This window comes from Saccopteryx leptura, chromosome 1 (assembly GCF_036850995.1).
Source record: "Saccopteryx leptura isolate mSacLep1 chromosome 1, mSacLep1_pri_phased_curated, whole genome shotgun sequence".
Lineage (NCBI taxonomy): Eukaryota > Metazoa > Chordata > Mammalia > Chiroptera > Emballonuridae > Saccopteryx > Saccopteryx leptura.
In genome coordinates this window covers 295,095,919-295,115,225 of record NC_089503.1, presented here as the reverse complement: position 1 = coordinate 295,115,225, position 19,307 = coordinate 295,095,919, and the positions used below count along the sequence as shown (strand labels likewise).

At 42.0% G+C, this 19,307-nt stretch overlaps 1 protein-coding gene across 1 annotated transcript in view; it reads right to left on the bottom strand.

Annotated features, from left to right (window-relative positions):
* The window catches only part of PAH (phenylalanine hydroxylase), a 58,252-nt gene extending 39,472 nt beyond the window's left edge, over positions 1-18,780 (bottom strand). The window contains exons 1-2 of the mRNA XM_066356454.1: positions 18,623-18,780; positions 10,693-10,800 (exon numbers count right to left, since the gene is read on the bottom strand). Of these exons, the coding sequence (XP_066212551.1) occupies positions 10,693-10,800; positions 18,623-18,682 (168 nt within the window). The 5' untranslated portion in view covers positions 18,683-18,780. The remainder of the gene's footprint in view (positions 1-10,692; positions 10,801-18,622) is intronic.
* Between the last annotated feature and the right edge of the window lie 527 nt (positions 18,781-19,307).

Below are 19,307 nucleotides of genomic sequence, written 5' to 3'. Positions count from 1 at the left end.
TCATAGACATGACCCTATGGTCCTGGATTGAAGCCGAAGGTCATTCGCTTGAGCCCAAGGTCTCTGACTTGAGCAAAGTGTCACTCACTCTGCTGACGCCCACACCCCCCGTCAAGGCACATATGAGAAAGCAATCAGTGAACAACTAAGGTGTCGCAACGAAAAGCTGATGCTTCTCATCTCTCTCCCTTCCTGTCTGTCTGTCCCTATCTGTCCCTCTCTCTGACTCTATGTGTCTCTGTAAAACAACAACAACAAAGCAAACAAACAAACAAACAACCAACCAATAAGAAATAGCAAGAGGTGGGGAGATAGCTCCCACGCTGCAGAATTTCATCACATGGATGTCTGCTGTAGGTCTAGAGTTGCAACCATAACATATTGATTGGGTTCTAATGTCTAGGACAGCATTTGTCAAAAAATATATATATGTACATAGGAAAATCCCCCTTTCCAAATGAAATTGCATAAAATCTCAATAAATAAATGAGACAGAAGCAACATTTTTTCTGTGTGAATAGGGTCCACGGGAGTCTTATTGGGTTATTGGGTTTATTGAGTTCAAATCCAAGTTCTTAATTATATTGGCTATAAGACCTCTAACAATTTACTTTCATGGTTTTAACCCTCAGTTTCCCCATCTGTACTTTGATGTTATTAGTGCCACCTGCTGCATACATTTATTGGGAACATTGGATGCAATGATACATGCATACTGCTAGGTACACGGCCAAGGCTCAGGAAAAATTATTTAGTACAATTACTGCTCATATTTGTATACAATTACATTTTATTCAAATAAGCAACAACTGTGTGTGTAACATGTGCCAGGTATCTATGACTCTTCTAAGGGGGCAGGATACATCAGTAAACAAAACAAAAGAAACTTCCCTTTATAAAAGTTTACATTCAAGTTACAGAGAGATAAACAACAAACCTAAAGGAGAGCTAATTTATGTGCTATTTTATAATGATAAGGGTTAAGGGAAAAAATGCAAGACCAAGCAGAGTAAAGGGGTTAGGCCATCCTGGAGGACTGCCCATGGCAGAGTGGGAGAAGATGGCAGTATTAAACTGGGCGGAAGGGGTTAGGCCGTCCTAGAGGACTGCCCATGGCAGAGTGGGAGAAGATGGCAGTATTAAACTGGGCAGAAGGGGATAGGGCATCCTAGAGGACTGCCCATGGCAGAGTGGGAGAAGATGGCAGTATTAAACTGGCCGGAAGGGGATAGGCCGTCCTAGAGGACTGCCCATGGCAGAGTGGGAGAAGATGGCAGTATTAAACTGGGCGGAAGGGGATAGGCCGTCCTAGAGGACTGCCCATGGCAGAGTGGGAGAAGATGGCAGTATTAAACTGGGCGGAAGGGGTTAGGCTGTCCTAGAGGACTGCCCATGGCAGAGTGGGAGAAGATGGCAGTATTAAACTGGGCAGGCACATGAGGCCTCACTGAGAAGAGGAAGTCATGTACAGGCTGCTTCGATTAAGTGCCACAAAAATAATAACTACTTACTAGACCTACTGAAATTCAATGTCTTTAGCTGGTAATACTTTAGCCATTATGGGTTTATCATTAAAAAGGTGTTATCTACTTAAATCTCAAATTTGGATGCACAGCAAGTTATCTGCTGCTTATTTAGAAAGTCTACAATTTCATTGATAGAAATGTTCTCATTGTGAAGAAAACTAAGGAGCATCCTGTACATGTGCTAAAATAAACAAATAACTGGGGTTATTGCACATATTTAAATACCCAAATACACCCTGAAAAAATAATGTCTACCCTGAAAAAATGTTTAACTTAAACAACTGTACAATTAAAAAAAAATTCTGTTTAAAAAAAAATGACTGTTTAGGAACTTCTTAAACAGAACAAAGAGTACTGTCCTCCTCCTTAGCTAAGGAAGAAAGAGAGCTGGTGAGTTCCACTTGCGATTTACATAAGCAGAAACTTCTTTGCCTCTTGGAGAGCGGACAGCAAGGCCAGCAGCCTGGCCAGCCACACCTTGCGCAAGCAAACCTGCTGATCAAGGGAAGGCGGAGGTGAGGGGGAGGGGGGAGGAGCGGAAGGGGGTGTGAGGGCTGGAAGGCTGGCCATAGGCTGTTAGTGACGACCACCCACACCCCATCCCTGGCAGGAGCACTTCCTTTAGGAAGAGCCATAAAACAATTTATACCCACAAACTAGGTTTTTACTCTTGTAGAGACCCAATTAATGGGGAGACATTTTTTACCAAAATTTGTAAACTAAATGTCACAATAGGAGCATGGTTAGGTAGACTGTAGTATATAATCACGCAGTGGAGATGATACAACTATTAAAAAGCAAGTAACAGCAACACTTTACGTACAGTGTCAGTGATCATTGCAAGATAGGTCCACAGTGGTGGACTCTGGGTAAACGGTCTGGATGTAATTTTGTTTCTGTTTCTCTATTGTCGTTCTATTTCTTTCTTTCAACTTTTCTAAAACAATGTCTATTACTTTTATAATGAAAAATTTACTATCTCTTACAGAGTTATAATGACAACCCCCTGGGAAAATACTTATGAAGAATATAGATATGTGATATTTAAAACATGCTTAAAAATTATGCCCAGGTCAAAAAATAAAAATAAAAAGGATTAGAATGCAATGCATCAAAATGAGTTAAGATTATATATAACTTCTGCCTGTCCAGGCAGTGGCGCAGTAGATAGAGCGTCGGATTGGGATGCGGAGGACCCAGGTTTGAAACCCTAAGGTCACTGGCTTGAGCACGGGTTCATCTGGATTGAGCAAGGCTCACCAGCTTGAACCTAAGGTCTCTGGCTTGAGCAAGGGGTCACTCAATCTGCTGTAGCCCCCAGTCAAGGCACATATAAGAAAGCAATCAATGAACAACTAGGGTGCTGCAACAAAGAACTGATGCTTCTCATCACTCTCCCTTCCTGTCTGTCTGTCCCTATCTCTGTCTCTCTCTGTCTGTTACACACACACAAAATGTTTATATATAACTTCTATTTATTTGCCGAAAGTCTCATAATATTAATCAAATAATGAAAAGGAAAATGTATCTTAGAAATGTAAGGGAAGCTTCTACCTAAGAACACCCAGCCAAATTCTTTGAACTATTTATTTCCCACTTGAAATTATTGGTTAATAATTAACTCTCTAGTTTAGCTTGGAATTTCTGTATTGGAGTTTCTCTAGCTTACCAGTGTGGATACTTAAATATCAATAGCTTTGGTTGCTAACTGAGGCTTCAGAAATGAATCTTCAAACCTAATTATGATTACAGTTATCTTGTAGTAAGTTAATTTTGATTTTTGAACAAGAACTCTACAGTTTTACAGGTTGATCTATACGTATGTCCCTCATCTTTGGGTGAGAGATAAAGAAAGAACTCTTCCTGTCACTCTACATGGATATCCGGGTGGAGGCAAGAAAGCTTTCAAGTTAAACATTTTAAAGACAATTTCATAATCTGCCCAATAGTTAATTTATACATGAAAAATAGCACTGTGATACTTGATTAATCAGGACCCTTGAGCAGAAAGTGTGGGGACCAGAGAAGAGTAAAGTGAAATGAATAGTTTATTTTAATAAAGATTGACGACAAACCCCTTTCTGTTCCCAACCATGAGGAAAATCTTTCTGAAGGGGAATTGGTCACAAGTAGATAAAAGTATGAATGCGCAGAATTCACAACAGCGAAAAGGGATTTGTCCTTTCGGGTCTTTTCTCGACCTCACACTCAGGGCCCCTTCCTCTCCTCCTCTGATTGGTTTCTGGAGCAAAGGGATAGTAAAAAGAGTGTGGGCTTTAGAACAATCTGAGTTCAAATTCCAGCTCTGTCGCTCACTACCTTTCAGTACATTAGTTGGCCATGAGCTGTTGTTTGTGTTTAAAATAAAGGTAATACGACATATTAACTGGCAGCTTAGTGAGAATTGGAAATAGAAAAGGCAGAAATCTGGCTTCTTTCCTGGGTCTTTAATAAGAACCTGTTCGTTATACGCTGCCTCTCTCAACTCGGTACAGACACACATTTTCCTGGGCATCGAAACATATACAGTTCCAGGGTTCATTTTGCCCTTTAATATTTGCTTTCTCCTAAACTTTTCCAGCTCCTTTCCTGAGAGCAGGTCTCAAAGAGGAGAAGGGAAAGCTCAGCATATTTTCAGACGAGATTAGACTAGAAAGGGAGAGCTTCTTGGACCGCAACATGCTGGCTGTCCTAGAGGAAGTGGAAATAAAGTTATGTCCTGGCCTGTTTCAGATGTCACATCAAAGACATTGACAAAGAATGTCCTGAATCGGGGGTCTCAAGTAAACACACGGGAGCTTCCAACAGTTCATTCAATCCAGCACGTTCCTTGGTGCTGGGGCACAACAGGGAACAAAGCAGAAAAAATCCCTGCCCTCCTGGAGCTTGTGTTCTCAAAGGAGGAGACAGACAGCAGCTGTGATATGTAGGTAAAATGTAGTCTTCAGATGGGACAGAGAAATAAAGCAGGAAAGAGGAATCAGTTATTTCAGGGGTTCCGTGGAGATGCAGTTTTAAACAGTGTGGTCAGAAAGGCCTCAAAAATAAATAGGTGACACTTAAGCATCAACCTGAGGTCAGTGAGGGAGCCAGCCATGCAGGAACAGTCAGTGCAAAGGTCCTGAGGTAAGATAGCACACAGTATGACTGAAAGCCATCAGGAGGGCCAGTGTGACTAAAGCAGAGTGAGCAAGAGGGAGGGGGACAGAACATGAGGCAGAGAAATAACTGGGAATAGACCATGTGAGGCATCATTGGTCGTTACCTAAAGTGATAGGAAAAGTTAAAAGAGGTGATCAGGAGAAGGAGAGACATGCTTTGACTCATGGTTCAAAAGGAGCACTCTGGCAACTGTCTGACAACTAGACTGTAGTGGAATAAGGAAAGAAACCAGTCTGGAGGCTACTGCAATAGTGGGGTGAGAAATGATAGACGCGAAAATTGAGAAGAAATGTCACGAAGGTGCAGGCACGGCTTCTTGTATACTGTATTGGTGTCCTCTTATGAGAGGGCCGGCAACAGCCCTGATTGATGGAGTCTGGAAATTAAACCCACTGGGACTAATAGGAAACCAGAAACATTCAGAAAAGTACAAATGGCACAATTAAATTCTAGAGGGAGCTCAAGATTACCTCCCAGGTGCTCTCCCCCCCCCCCCCTTTTCCTGGAGGAGAGTTCTTGAAAAGGTTCATGCTGGACTTTCAGTAGGCTTCACGTCCGGGGACCATCTTTTGGGATTCTACTCTTGCTTCCTTTGGAAGTGTCTCTTGTAATTTTTTCGTCTTTTCTTCCCTGAGTTTTCTCCCTCTTTGTTAGATTACTTCTTCCCCACCCTCCTTTCTCTGTAGTTAGAGCTGCATCTAGCTCAGAGGAGACTCCTTCCTGGGGAAAACTGGGGTAGCTGCTTCATCCAGGGTCTTTTCAGGGCTTTAGAGAAAATTTCCTTATATTCTTTTTTCTACACCCTTTTCTTGCCACCAGAGTGATAAGAAAAGGCACCGTGGTCTGTTCCAGACTAGGCTACTAATCAACCATAACAACATGTGTGTCTGTTCTCAGGCATGAACTTTTTTACTTTCTTTCTTGTAAACTCTAAGGGTCCCCAAGAGATTTACAACCAGAGGAGCAATAGACAGGGGCAGCTCATCCCAGGCTTTGAACCTGTCCCCAAGGCCTTTGAACCTGTCCCCAAGGGCTCCTTTTGCTCTGACTCTCCAGTGAGCTAACAGCAGCCCTGTCTAGACTTATTTTTTTCTCTAACATTTCTAGAGAGACCAAAGCAGAGCCCCGCTAGGCTCTCCTGTTGCTGCTTCTACCCACGCTCTTCCATGTGTCAAGGTCCTCAGCTTTAATAAACATACTCTCAAAATCACCTAGATTCATGTTGTAAAATCTTTCCTGCACAGAGTCAAAAACTGACACTCTGTGGGCCAGCTTGAGGCAGATCCACTCCAGTGACAGAATCTTGAGTTCTTCTAAGGACTATGGGGCAAAAAAATGGCTGCCTGGCTCATCCCAGTCTTCTCAGCACCTCCATAGGGTCTGAAAACAGTAGATACTCAAAAAATATTCATTGAATGCATGAATGAGAGAGTATGAACCCAGATACAGAGTATCTGATGAGGGGAAGGAGTAAGTCAGAGGAAGTTAGAGTGTAAGAAGTGAATTGACCAGCATAGATTGTGCCTTTTCCATTTGTTTCCAAAAGGTCAGTCTACTGTGAAAAAGGAGGATGAAGTCTGAAGCAATTTTTAGCTCCAAGTGTCTAGCCTTGAGCAGCTTGCTTCATCTAAACTTCTGCGTCTTCATCAATTAAATGATGCTAATGGATCATACCGATCATGTCAGAGCTCTGTATGACTGCTGATGTGCCTGTTTCCTTCCCTAGAGGATGCAGAGTAAGGTGATTGGAGGGGGGACAGTAGAGGGAAAGAGACCTCTTCTGTGAGACTTCCCCAAGGAACCCGCCTCTAATTTTATAGCCCATGACTAAACCTTTTGCAGTAAAGATTCCCAGGGAACTATATATTTTTTTAAAGAAGGCATGAGATGTGAAATAAAACAGACTGAAAATTAGAGATCTATGGAAAATGTTTATGTAATTGTATAGAGAATTGGCAGAACATATTATTGAACACAGTGGAAAATTTCCAGGTTAGCAGATACAGGGTTTGGTATATTTCTTATTATTTGACCCCAACTTACTAAAAGATCTTCTTCTTTGACCTCACCACCCACACAACACATGCAAGCACAACACCTCTGTATCTCCATTAGACATATAAAGCTTGTATTGCATCCTATTGCTGTTACTAGGTGAGATCTACAAAGCCACAAGCACATTGGCAAGCAACGTGGTCTCTTAATGGGATGGGGAGTTTGGTGCTAATACTCTAAGGAAAAGATGGGCTCACAGGAAGGGAATGAAACCTAGTCATACTAGAATAAATCTGCCCTCACCTGCAGACCTTATTTTTTTTTCTTTAAGGAGTTAGGATGCCTTGCACGTGCTCCTGGTGTATAGGGGTTAAGAAAGCTTCCAACGCATGAAGTACACATAGTAAAAGCTGCTCTTCAGAATCTAACTTGCACAATTTGTATGAACAAGTATATATCTCAAAAGCATTGCATTCAGAAAAAACACACACACTAAGCAATTCTTACTAAACGTTGAATATGTAACTTGCGTGCATTTATTTAATCTTTAGAGCTACCCTTTGAAACAGACACTATTATTATTATTATTATTCCCATTTTACAAATAAGGAACTGAAGCATAGAGAAATCAGCACCTCTCCCAAAGTCACAACACAGTCTCCCCAGAGTCCATCCATGCTCTTGACAACTCTATTGAACCAAATCAGAGTTTGCAGAACAATGTGGATAGCATGGACCTCTCAATAACCATCTAGCTTTCTAAAGGACTAGAAGGAAACATACTAAACTGATAATAATGCTGCATTGGTCAGAAAATTTGCAAAATGACTGGATTGAGGGGAGATCAGAAAGGATTATAGCTGGATCAGGAATGTTCTATATTTTTTAAGGAACAATATATTCGTTGGTAATTTTGGAAATCATAACCATACATGAAATAAATGAAAGTAAATATGATAACAGTAGTTTCTTGTGGATGGTGGCATTATAGACAAGTTATTTTTCTTGTATTTTGATGCGTTTTTCAATTTGACAAAAAAGAAAGAATACCTGGTAACGGATCCTCCTCCCCCCAGAGAATGGGAGGATGGGGCCAGAACATTTTTACTTCTAAAAAGCTCCAGGGGTGCTGCAGATGTGCAGGGGCTGGAGGATCAGAGAGAACTCATGGCCTTTGAAACCCAAAATGCAAAGTTTAGTCACATCTCCGCCACATGTTAGCTGTGTGGTTGCCTCATGAAATGATGGTTTTCTCATTTATAAAATGGAGAAGTACCTTCTTCACCAAGTTGGAAGAGCTCCAAATCAAGCATCATCTATGCTTGGCTTCTCACCTAATGTGCTTCCACAAGTATTAGAATGGTATTTTCCTCCTTGCCTTGGCACTTTGAGTAATTATAACTTAATTCTGCATTTTCCCAGGCTCGTAATAAGGGCAGAAGTCGTGCTGACCTATATAATGTTTAAGGCAGCTTCTGAAATACATCTATGGGGGAAAAAATCAATACATACTAACCCAACCCTTTCTCCAGTCACCCAGTACAATAACATCTGCTTCCTCCTCTGTAAATGGGCGTTAACACCACTTTTTGACCAGGGCAATTGAGATTTTTTAATAACGCTTTAAAAAGTTCACTCAGCACACAATATAATACTTAGATGCTGGATTATGGAATTGTATACTTGAAACTTATGTAATGGTAGTAACCAATGTCACTCCAATAAATTTAATTTTAAAAAGTTTACCTAGAGAACACACATGCACACACATACTCCCTGGGTACATTTAATCCAATCCAGGTAATTTAGTTACTTGTGGTCTATTAAATTGAAAATATCCTTTTAATTTATTATTATTTACTTTACAAATTCTGAAGCCTGGCCTCTCAAGGGGAAAATGCTGATGAACCAGATAATTAAAAGGCTACATTGTTATGAAGGACCATTTTACAGGTGTATTATTTCTCATAAACAGTTTGCACTCAAAAGCATTCTGCCTCTCTTTTCCGCTAGTTACTTGCTCCCACTCAAGCAGTTCCCCACCCCACCCCCCACCCCTTTTTGAATAGCCATGTTTAATTTTTTTTTTAACAAACTATTTTTAGATCAATTTTAGATTTACAGAAAAATGGAGAGAACGGTACAGAAATCTTCACCCAGTTTTCCCTATTATTAACCGTTAGGTCACCAAAAGAGGGACGCACAAGGCCTAACAGGTTTTATAATAAATTTACTTATGCATCTGTAAACAGATGGGCTGAGACCCTAGTGGTGTTAGCCCTGAGTGTCCGGGGATTCAAGCCTTTATTGGGTTACTGAGCAAAGCTAGCCAGGAGCTCAGCCTTGACTGGGAACCCCGTGGCGGGGTGATGCTTGATTACTAGGCAACAGAATGTTTAGATAAGTGATGGGAAGAAAGCTACCGAAACTACCCTGGAGCCAAATCACTTAAAGTTCTTCCTGGCTAATTAAGGTTGTGATAAGGGGCCCTGGACCCTGAACCTAATGTTAACATCTTATATTGATGGTGAAACATCAATAAATCAAAATTAATGCATTATCGTAAACTAAACACACTACTGTATTTGAATTTCTTTAGTTTATATCTAATGTCTTTTTTCCTATTCTAGGATCCCATTTAGAACCATATTACATTTAGTCACTATGTCCTTTAAGGCAGTGGTCCCCAACCTTTTTTGGGCCACGGACCGGTTTAATGTCAGAAAATATTTTCACGGACCGGCCTTTAGGGTGGGATGGATAAATATATCACGTGACCGAGACAAGCATCAAGAGTGAGTCTTAGACAGATGTAACAGAGGGAATCTGGTCATTTTTTAAAAATAAAACATCGTTCAGACTTAAATATAAATAAAACAGAAATAATGTAAGTTATTTATTCTTTCTCTGTGGACTGGTACCAAATGGCCCGCAGACCAGTACCGGTCTGAGGCCCGGGGATTGAGGACCACTGCTTTAAGGCTCCCCTTGGCTATGACAGTTTCTCAGTTATGCCCTGTTTTTGATGACCTTGACAGTTTTAAGGAGTATGGATCTGGTATTTTGTATAATGTCCCTTAACTGGAATTTGTCACATGTTTTTCTCATAGTTAGACCAAGGTTACGGGTTTTCGGGGGAAGAAGGCCACAGAGGTGGAGTGCCATTGTTACCACATCATCTCTAAGAGACAGACTATCTATGTGACCTCAAACACCTGGCTGTGCTACTGTTTGTTGGGTTCTCCACTGAAAAGTTACTCTTCCCTCTCCTATTCATATTGTTTTCTTTGGAAGAAAGCCACTCAGTGCCACCCACACTCAAGAAGAAGGGAGTTATGCTCTCCTTTTTGGAGTACGGAGTATATACTTAAAATATTTGGAATCATTCCATATGGGAGATTTGTCTCTTCTTCATTTATTTATGTAATGTCACCAGATTTCAATTTATTAAAGAACGCTGGGTAAAAAATAATTGGCTCAAAAATACTCTTCTTAAAATCCAGGGCAAGAGAATGAAAGAAAAATCTAATTACCTTTGTTTATATTTAAATTTAATATCATTCTCAACTGAATGCTTAATCTATAAGAATCTGGATCTGTAGAGGATGTATAAGATGACTGACCCAATGTTCCCTGCCTGAAGAGACCATCCTCAGGGCCAGACATCAATGTATACCCTTAAGTCAAATAAGTGCTTCAGTTGAAAGTAAAAACTATTTGGAGAATACCGAGAAGATTGTAATTAATTCAGGAAAAGTTTCATAAGAGAAGTCCGAGGTCAGGGTTGGTTTCCTGGGTGTGCAGCCAAGCATTCTGAATGAGTCTGATTACAAATGTAGAAACCAAAGCTCAGAGAGAACGAGACTTAACAGAGGTCACACAGTTGGTTAATGTTAGAGCCTAAGGTGAAAATAAAGTCTTCCAGTTCTAGATTCTATGTTCCCTGCATAGAAAATGACACAGGTGTCAGCTATGCTACTATCCAAGGCAAAACAAATAAAGCTCTTACCTCAAATAAGCGCAAGACTTTGGCCAGAGCACCAACTTCTTCTTTGAGTGAGAAAATCAGTGATATGGTATCACTTTGATCATAGTTGTTTTCAATATAGCTTGTTTCCTACAGGATTAAACACACTTGGTTAAAATGTTTTTCATGATTTAGCAATATAATCATGTGAAAATGATAAGGGGAACTCAAGAGTTTAAATTTTAGCTTGAAGTCCTGGCCGGTTGGCTCAGCGGTAGAGCGTTGGCCTGGCGTGCGGGGGACCCGGGTTCGATTCCTGGCCAGGGCACATAGGAGAAGCACCCATTTGCTTCTCCACCCCCACCCCTTCCTTCCTCTCTGTCTCTCTCTTCCCCTCCCGCAGCCAAGGCTCCATTGGAGCAAAGATGGCCCGGGCACTGGGGATGGGTCCTTGGCCTCTGCCCCAGGCGCTAGAGTGGCTCTGGTCACGGCCGAGCGACGCCCCCTGGTGGGCAGAGCATCGCCCCTGGTGGGCGTGCTGGGTGGATCCCGGTCGGGCACATGCGGGAGTCTGTCTGGCTGTCTCTCCCCGTTTCCAGCTTCAGAAAAATACAAAAAAAAAAAAAAAATTTAGCTTGAGTAGTGGTGGCTTTGGTTATAATCAGTAGGCATAACAGCTAATGCCAATAAAAGCTTTGTCCCAGGAACTGGGATACCAGAACAGGCCAACATGACTTTGTGAAACCTGTGAGTGATCCACCTTTGTGCCCCAGGGGACTACAAGCAAAGCCCTTGGGCTAGAAGGATAAAACACCTTCTGATTATGATCTAATTAACTTTGACTATGATCTGATTATCTACCTACCCTTTTTCCCCCTTATAAAAAAGATCGTCTGGGGATAGGGAGTTGAAATGATTTGGAAATGTAACCCCTGTCCCCCCAGGCTGCTGCTCATAAAGATTCAATCCTTGTCTCTACCTTTTTGGCTGCATTGGTGACAGGCAGCACAAACTCGGATATATTTTGGTTTCAAAACTCCCAGAGAAGAGGTCATCAGGAACTCTTTCTTCTAGTTTAGCCTTGGAATACAATGAGCTACATAAATTCTATACAGGAGTATATGGATAGCATGGTGGGGAAGAAGTAAATCAAGGGAAGTAATAGTTTCAATAATGCTTTGTAAAGCCAGTAGCCACGGCCACCATCACAGCTGCCTGACCCATGCACGTTCACATTAGATTTGGACAGATGGTAAAGAAATAATGGAGCCAAAAACTGGTGGGCCATCAGCTTTAATCCTAGCTTGCACCCAGTGGGCAAGAAATACACACAGTGGGAAAACACTTCCCTTTCCATTCAGGGCTCCCAAAGCCACTGACTTATCTAGTTTCCTAGAATCAAAGGTTTCTACCTCACCAGCCTTATTCACCTCTGTTTCCCATCTCCTTCTCTCTACACAAACTCTGCACTAACTGGCTTCTCCTTCAGCACTCCGCCATCTTGGCTGCTTCTCCTCCCCTCCACGTGACCTTTCTCTGCTCTCCTTTCTGCTGCTCTCCTCTAATTCTAATCTCAGGAACCAAGAAAGAGCAAGCTCCCGGTCTGCCCCATTTTATAGTGTAGAAATCAAAACCTTTAATCCAATATACAAACAAGGAAGTCTCTGATACAAAGTCACTTAGGGTAGGAAAGGCTTAGTCTTAAAACTAAGCCTCAGCGTATAACAACCCTGCCTGCTTACAGCCTGTCCCCCACACCCAATGCAAACTCTAAGTGAGCAAACATATATATCACATTTACAAACTTATTTGACCAACATGCTCCTAGGTCAGATTTCAACTTTAGGAAGCTTCAGGTATTCACTGATGTCACCTGTCACACTACAGATCCAATATCTTTTAATGAGCACCTACCAAGTGCCAGGCTCTGAGGCACAAAGATGAATAAGCTCAAGATTTGGCCTAATAGACACACAACAAACCAAATAACTAAAAAAAGGTCTTTAGAGGAGGTTCAAAAAGTGTCCCATGAAAACATTGGAAAATATGGGGTGAAATGTCCTAAAAATAGAACACACATAGGCTTTTGAGTCTGAATATGTGGGTTGGGACTCTCTCAGGTGGACTACTTTGGGCAAACCATTTAGCCTTGATAGTTTCCTTATCTGTAAAATCATGCTAATAATAAGCCCTGGTTAAATAGTATTCAGTTGATGAAAGAAGAAAGATATAAAATACATAGGTTTTTTAAATGATTGATTGATTGGTTTTAGAAAGACAGAGAGGAAGAGAGAGAGAGAGAAGCATTCACTTGTTGTTTCACTTAGTTGTACATTCATTGGTTGCTTCCCTGTATGTACCCTGACCAGGAATCGAACCTGCAACCTTGTTGTTTCGGGACAATGCTCCAACCAACTGAGCTCATCATACAGGACCTAATCATTAAACAGTTTAAACAGAATATTAAGAAGAGTCCATAAAAATGATAAAAATATTTTAAATACACAAGAATGACTTCTTGGCTTTTGGCAAAGATCTCAGGGAAGCACTAACTTATTCTTGTATACTGGGCTCTTGGCTATCCAATTGCAGAAAAATAGTTACAAAATACTTAAAAGTACACAAACAACCCATTGGAATGTGGATGTCTTAAATAAAACAGCAAAGAAGGTCAAGGATCTAACACTTTCCACATGTACATGACAGCAAATTAAGGTGAAATTAGGGTTGGCACTCCAAAAAGAGTTTGCTACATTTTTAAAACATTTTTAAACTAAGTTTTATAATAATATATAAAGTTCCATGTGTTCCCACAAATAAATAGCAAGGGAAGAAAAAAAAATGTAGAAAATCATCCATTTATACGTAAGTCAAAGAAAGTAGTGGAATGGGTACTATACCAACTATCTCAATGAGAAGGCTATGTTGGGTAGGTTCTATCAGTAACTTGGCATAATAAGCTCTGCATAAACACTGATGACCCTTAGGACAAAATTCTCTTAATTCAGATTTTCCCAGAACCTCACCTGAAACAGAGGTGTGGGGAAAGAACCTAAATTATCAGCTAGTGTGATTAGAGGAGATTCAAATAAATTAGAAGGCTGAACTGTTATATATCCCTATGTGGGCCATGATATAATCTTTCTAAAAAAACTTTTAATCCATCGTTTATTAGGAGCCTATAATGTTGCAGGCATTATAAGTACTTGATTTGAATGCACTTATTCAAGGTAACCAACTTTTTTACAATGAAAAGGAGGTAAATAAAAGAAACATTTTATTCATTGCAACAATAATACACTATAATATGACAAATGCATAATAAAAACATTTGTAATATTTTTGTATTGTAATTATGTTTACATGCCTATTAATTTTTAATAAGAATTGTAAGAAAAAAGGTACTCATTTTGATACAAATACATCACATCACACACAATGGATCAACTCTGCATTGATCGAATATGGACATTTACAGATTAGTCTTCCAATATCAAAAAGGAGGACATGTAGGAGGACACTTTCCGAGGGAGGACAGAACTTACAAAAGAAAGACTGTCCTCCCTAAAGGAGGACGATTGGTCACCTTAATTTATTTAATTTTTGTAACAATCTAAGAAGTAGGTTTTATTCCTTTTCAAGTGCCTCGTTTTACAAATGACAATATTAAGCCTTAGTGAAGTTAAGTAACTCACCCATAGTTCCGCAGAGGAACCAGAACAGAAACCCTGGCCATTTGGTCCCAGAATACTGTCTATGAATCAGGACTGCTTGCAGACTCTACCCTGCCTTCTCCCTCTTTTAAACCCTGTCAAAGTTATGCAGATGAGTTTCTGACATCAGACTTCTTCTTCCTACTAGAGAACACTGAGCCCTTAGCCTTTTCTGGTTTCCTTTAAATGACAAAGGATTTCCCTGTTTCTAATTCCCTTGGCAACATTCTCTCATCCTGTTGGCCTCCAAGAAAAGTAAATTATTCCAGATACATCTCCACAGGTGTCATCTCTCAATTCAGACATGAAAGCATCATGCTCAAAACTCCATCGCCACTCCCCATTTCTGTGCATGGCCAGCCAATCGCCGAGTCCAATTTTACCCTCTGCAGACATGGCTAGCAGGGTCAGGTCCTGCTTTTCTTCCTACTACCACCACACTAATCCAGCTCTTAGTGACCCTCATGTCTTTCTACTCAGAGTTTTTCAGAGGCTCCCATGGCCAGGAGGATCAAATACCTCCTTCTGATATTCAAGAGTCTCCTGAGGCCCACCCACAGGAACCTCTACCCCAGTTAATTGGTCTCTTGCCCTTTCAACTTCTCACTGGACTAAATGCAAGGCACCCCTCTCTCTCCCTCTTTCAAATAGCTCACCCTTCCTCAAAAAGCCCTCTTGGATTTTCATTCTCTCAGAAACAAACCCTCTTTTGTGTCTGCATTCCTTTGGCTTCTGATGCCCACATGGAACTTGACAATAATTTACTCACAGAGCTAGACTTGGATTTAGAGTTCATCTAGTTCAAACCCTCATTTTTCAGATGGAGACACTATTAGCCCAAGAAAGTGACTTGCCAGAGGTGGCACAGGTAGTGGTGTAGGTCAGGAACTCAGGCTCCTAAATATCAGTCATTCTATACAATTCCCTCTGCAATGCACATAAGGTCCATACTCAGGGGTAGGTTTCGTGCAAAGTGAGGGCTTTTCTCTGGTCTCATCACCAGTAAGTCAGGACCACTCCTTACCCACGCGGCTGGCCTTTTACTTTCTCCATTCTCCATGCACACTTTCTAACTCAGGGTTCCTCAGTGCGTGTTTTGGATCTCTACTTCAAAATCACTTGGTGAGTCCTTTTCAAATGCAGATTCCTGGGCTCCTCCCAAACCAATCAAATCAGATGATCTGAGGGAGGACCTTAGAATCTGCATTTTAAAAAGCATCCCTGATGATTTTTAACCATGGAATATTTTAAAACCACCCACAAAAATGTACAGTCTATTTTTTAACTGACTTTTCTCAAATATGTTTATAAATTCACATTACTGTATGATAAGTCACTAACTCTTTAGTGTTAGTAATATTAATAATAGCATTTGCCATTAACTGAGTACTCACTATGTGTCAGAAGTCATACTTGGTACATTTCACAGTTATTAAACATCATCATTGGCAGCATCTAGCACTGTTCTAAGAGTTAGCATGTCTAGCATAGCCCCACGAAGAGGGTGCTGTAGTTTTGCAAATGAGGAAATAGACTCAGTCAGGTTAAGTCCAAGGACACCCAGGTCATAAGGCTCAGTCTAGACTGGAACTTGGTTCCAGCAATTCCAAAGTACTGATTCTGTGTCACATTGGCAGAATCAACCTGAACTACAGTTCCCCTTTGCAAAGCCTGAGAGCCTTTAAATCAAAGGAAGCTCATAAAAGTTTGTGAAATGGTGTGGCCTTGAGTGGACACTGATTTCAACATTACTATATTGACCCAGTGTGTGCAAATTCCCTTCCAGAATATGTTTTCATTGGCTCATAATTTGTTCCTTATTTGTTTTCAATACACATGTGAGTTGACTTAGAAACACAGGTACCTCCAGGATGGGTAAAGACAGAGGAGAGTCACTCAGAAACTAAGAAGGAGGAAATAGGGCAGGGAGAAAGAACTTAACTAGGAACCAGGAAGAAAAGTATTTTGATCATTGAGTAATACATTTAACAATAGAAATGTATTGTGTTTGGTTGCTTCTAACAAATACATTCATTATCTTGGGAAAAGAGCTCTTTTCTAAATTACAAGCAATGATACTCTTTAGCAAAGATATTCCGAGAGCACTGCATTTCAATCTTAGCACTTTTTGGGGGGTGGGAGGGAAGACATAGTAGGAAGTGTATATTTGCCTGTGTGGTTAAATACAAATATCTACAGTGTAAGACAACTGAAAGCAAGATGCAAACATCCCACCATGGACACACTATACTTCTGTATTACAGCGATTATCCACAGGAGAAAGCAGTGAGGTAGAGGAGTCTGCCGGAGGTCAGAGGCAGATTTGGTTTGGAACCCTGCCTTTGCCATTCACAGCTGTGATTTCTGAGTTCCCCTGATCTTCTATTTCCATCCACTGCTCTGGTTTCTTTACAACACTTCTCTCTACATGAAATTATATGCTCATTTGGCTAATTTGTTTTATTGTCTGTCACCTACAGTAGAATGTATGTTTCTCCAGGGCAGAAACTCTGCTGTGTCTGATACATGGTAGGCGTTCAATAAGTCTTTCCTGGGTGAACCAACGAGTCCACATGCCTTGCAGGATTGTTGTGCTTGTTGCACATGCACAGCACTCGCCTTCCAGCCTGCATCAGAATCTCTCCCCATGTGTGCTCTTCATCTGAGCTGGGAGCTTCGCAAAGGCATAAACCATGTCCCTTCTGCAGACTGTCAGAGCTGGACGGGATCCTTAAGTTTATTTTAGCTCAAACCCTCCCGCACCGCACACTTTAACAGATACCAAGTGGAGCCTCTCCTCACCCCAGGAAGGTTGCTTTCCCAATACATAGCTCGAGTAACCCAAAACTGAGTGTCAAGTCTCCTGACTTCAGGCCCAACCTGGTTCCATAACGAAGCGACAGCAGTCACTGGGCCTGACTCAGTGCTTGTGCCTCCTGCCAATGTTCCAGACACATTTTGCTGAGCAAATAACTCAATTCCAGCTACTGGCATTTCCCTATGCTCCAGGAATAGCTCTAAGAGATCTGTAGGCATTATTTCATGTCGTTCTCATACCAATCCTAGGATGTAGGTATTTTTAATTTCAATTTTTCTAATGAATAAAGCTGAGGCGCTGCCAAGTTAAACGCCCTGCTTTCCACACACAGGAAGTTGCAGGGTATGCCATCAACCTTGCTCTTTACCTCTAGTCATCAAGAGTGACAATTTGTGGCCCTCAATCTTCTTCTAAGTGCTTTATAAATAAAGATTTATGCTCCATGGCTCCCTAATCAGATCGCTGCCCCTAGCTTACTCCCTTGGTGAGAGGGCCCCATGGCCAGCAACACAGAAACTAAATGATGACAATGTCAGAGTCTGTTCTGGGGTCTGACACTCACACCACCCCTCCTCAATCCCAAGTTCTCCGGTCTCCCAAGCATCACATACCATTTTTAAAAACAACCTTCCAAAGGGTTAAAAAAAATTTTTCAGTTCAAAGTTCTGCAATTTCTCTAGTAATATGAACACATTCTCTCCAGCCTTCCTGATTTCTGTATGGTTCTCCCTCATCCTACAGACGACAGGGGCCTGCAGAGTCACACACGGTATCTCCTTGCGCTGGGCTTTAGTTTTGAACGGTAGAGCCCAGGAGTGTGGTAAGTCAATTAAAGAATGTACTCTGCAATTGTTCACCTCTAGGGAAAGGAGACAAATCCCAGAGAACGGTACACACCCTAGGCATTACCCCCAAGTTACATTTAGGGTTCTCTCAGAGTCCAAATCTAAGGCTAACTCTTGTTCATTTTCCTCTCTTTAATTTTCTCCTTCCCCGGCTCTGAATGAATCTGAGACTTTCTTCATGCCAAAGGTAAAAAGAGGATGCAATTTCTCACAATTTTGTCATTTCAATACATGGCTGAGAGCATTTTATGAAGACCACGGAAGAGCAGATCTAGAAGGATCCCCATCTCCCATTCCAGATCGTTAAGGACCAGCCCCTTCAATGTCTAGATGAGAAAGCAGGCAACAAAAGGTGACACACAGCTATCTGGTGTCAGCCCTAGAAGGCAGATCCTCGATTCCTAAAGCAAGACAGGACCCATGTCCTTCCCGGACACGGTGTTGAGGACCTGTGTTATCTGATGACTTCCCGGACAATTTCACATCTTCAAGTGGATTCAGACCTCATGGTGAACTTTTGGAAGTAGGAAACACCAACATCCCTCGGACCTCTCTCCACTCGGGGTCAAACTCCCCTCCCTGCGCAGCTGGCTCACCAGATTAAAGTCGGAGAGTTTCCTGGTCAAACCCCGGCTCGGCAGGACCACAGCCGACATGCTGGCTCCCCGCGAGTGAGGTCTCTAGCTGTAGGCTCTCAGTCACAGGCAGGTCTGTCAGCAGCACGTGGTGCTGAGGTTTTTAACTTGCCCTTAGGGAGGAGAGGACAGGTGGCAAAGGTGTCTCCTGCCGCGTCCCGGGCCACAGCAACGCCCCCTGTGGGCGTTGTTCTAACGCAGGGAGAGCAGGTCGCCGCCAGGGGCGGGGAGGGTGTGGCGGAGCCCGGGAGGCCAGGCTTGGGGGGCCGCCCTTGCCCTCCGTGGAGGAAGCAGCCTCCCCAGCGCCGGGCACCTGTGGGCTGGTGCTGAGACAGATGTGGCGGTTCCAGGATTCTCAGAAGCGTAGGAAGCAGCTTCTCTGCACTCGAGTAAACCTGTGACCTCCTGGTGATACGAAATAATCCTTTCTCTCCCAGCACCCCCTCCGCCCACAGAAGCGGAGCCAGAATCCTTAATTTAGAGTTTTGTGTGTGTATCCTTTTGATGAAGCACTAAGAAACTGCCTTTCTGGGCTTTGATTTCATAAAAGTGCATACAATGTGACGCTGTGAAGACTGAACGTAGGTGCTGAAGAGCAGAGGTAAGAGAGGGAGCCCCGGACTGAAACCCAGCCACGTGCCCTGCA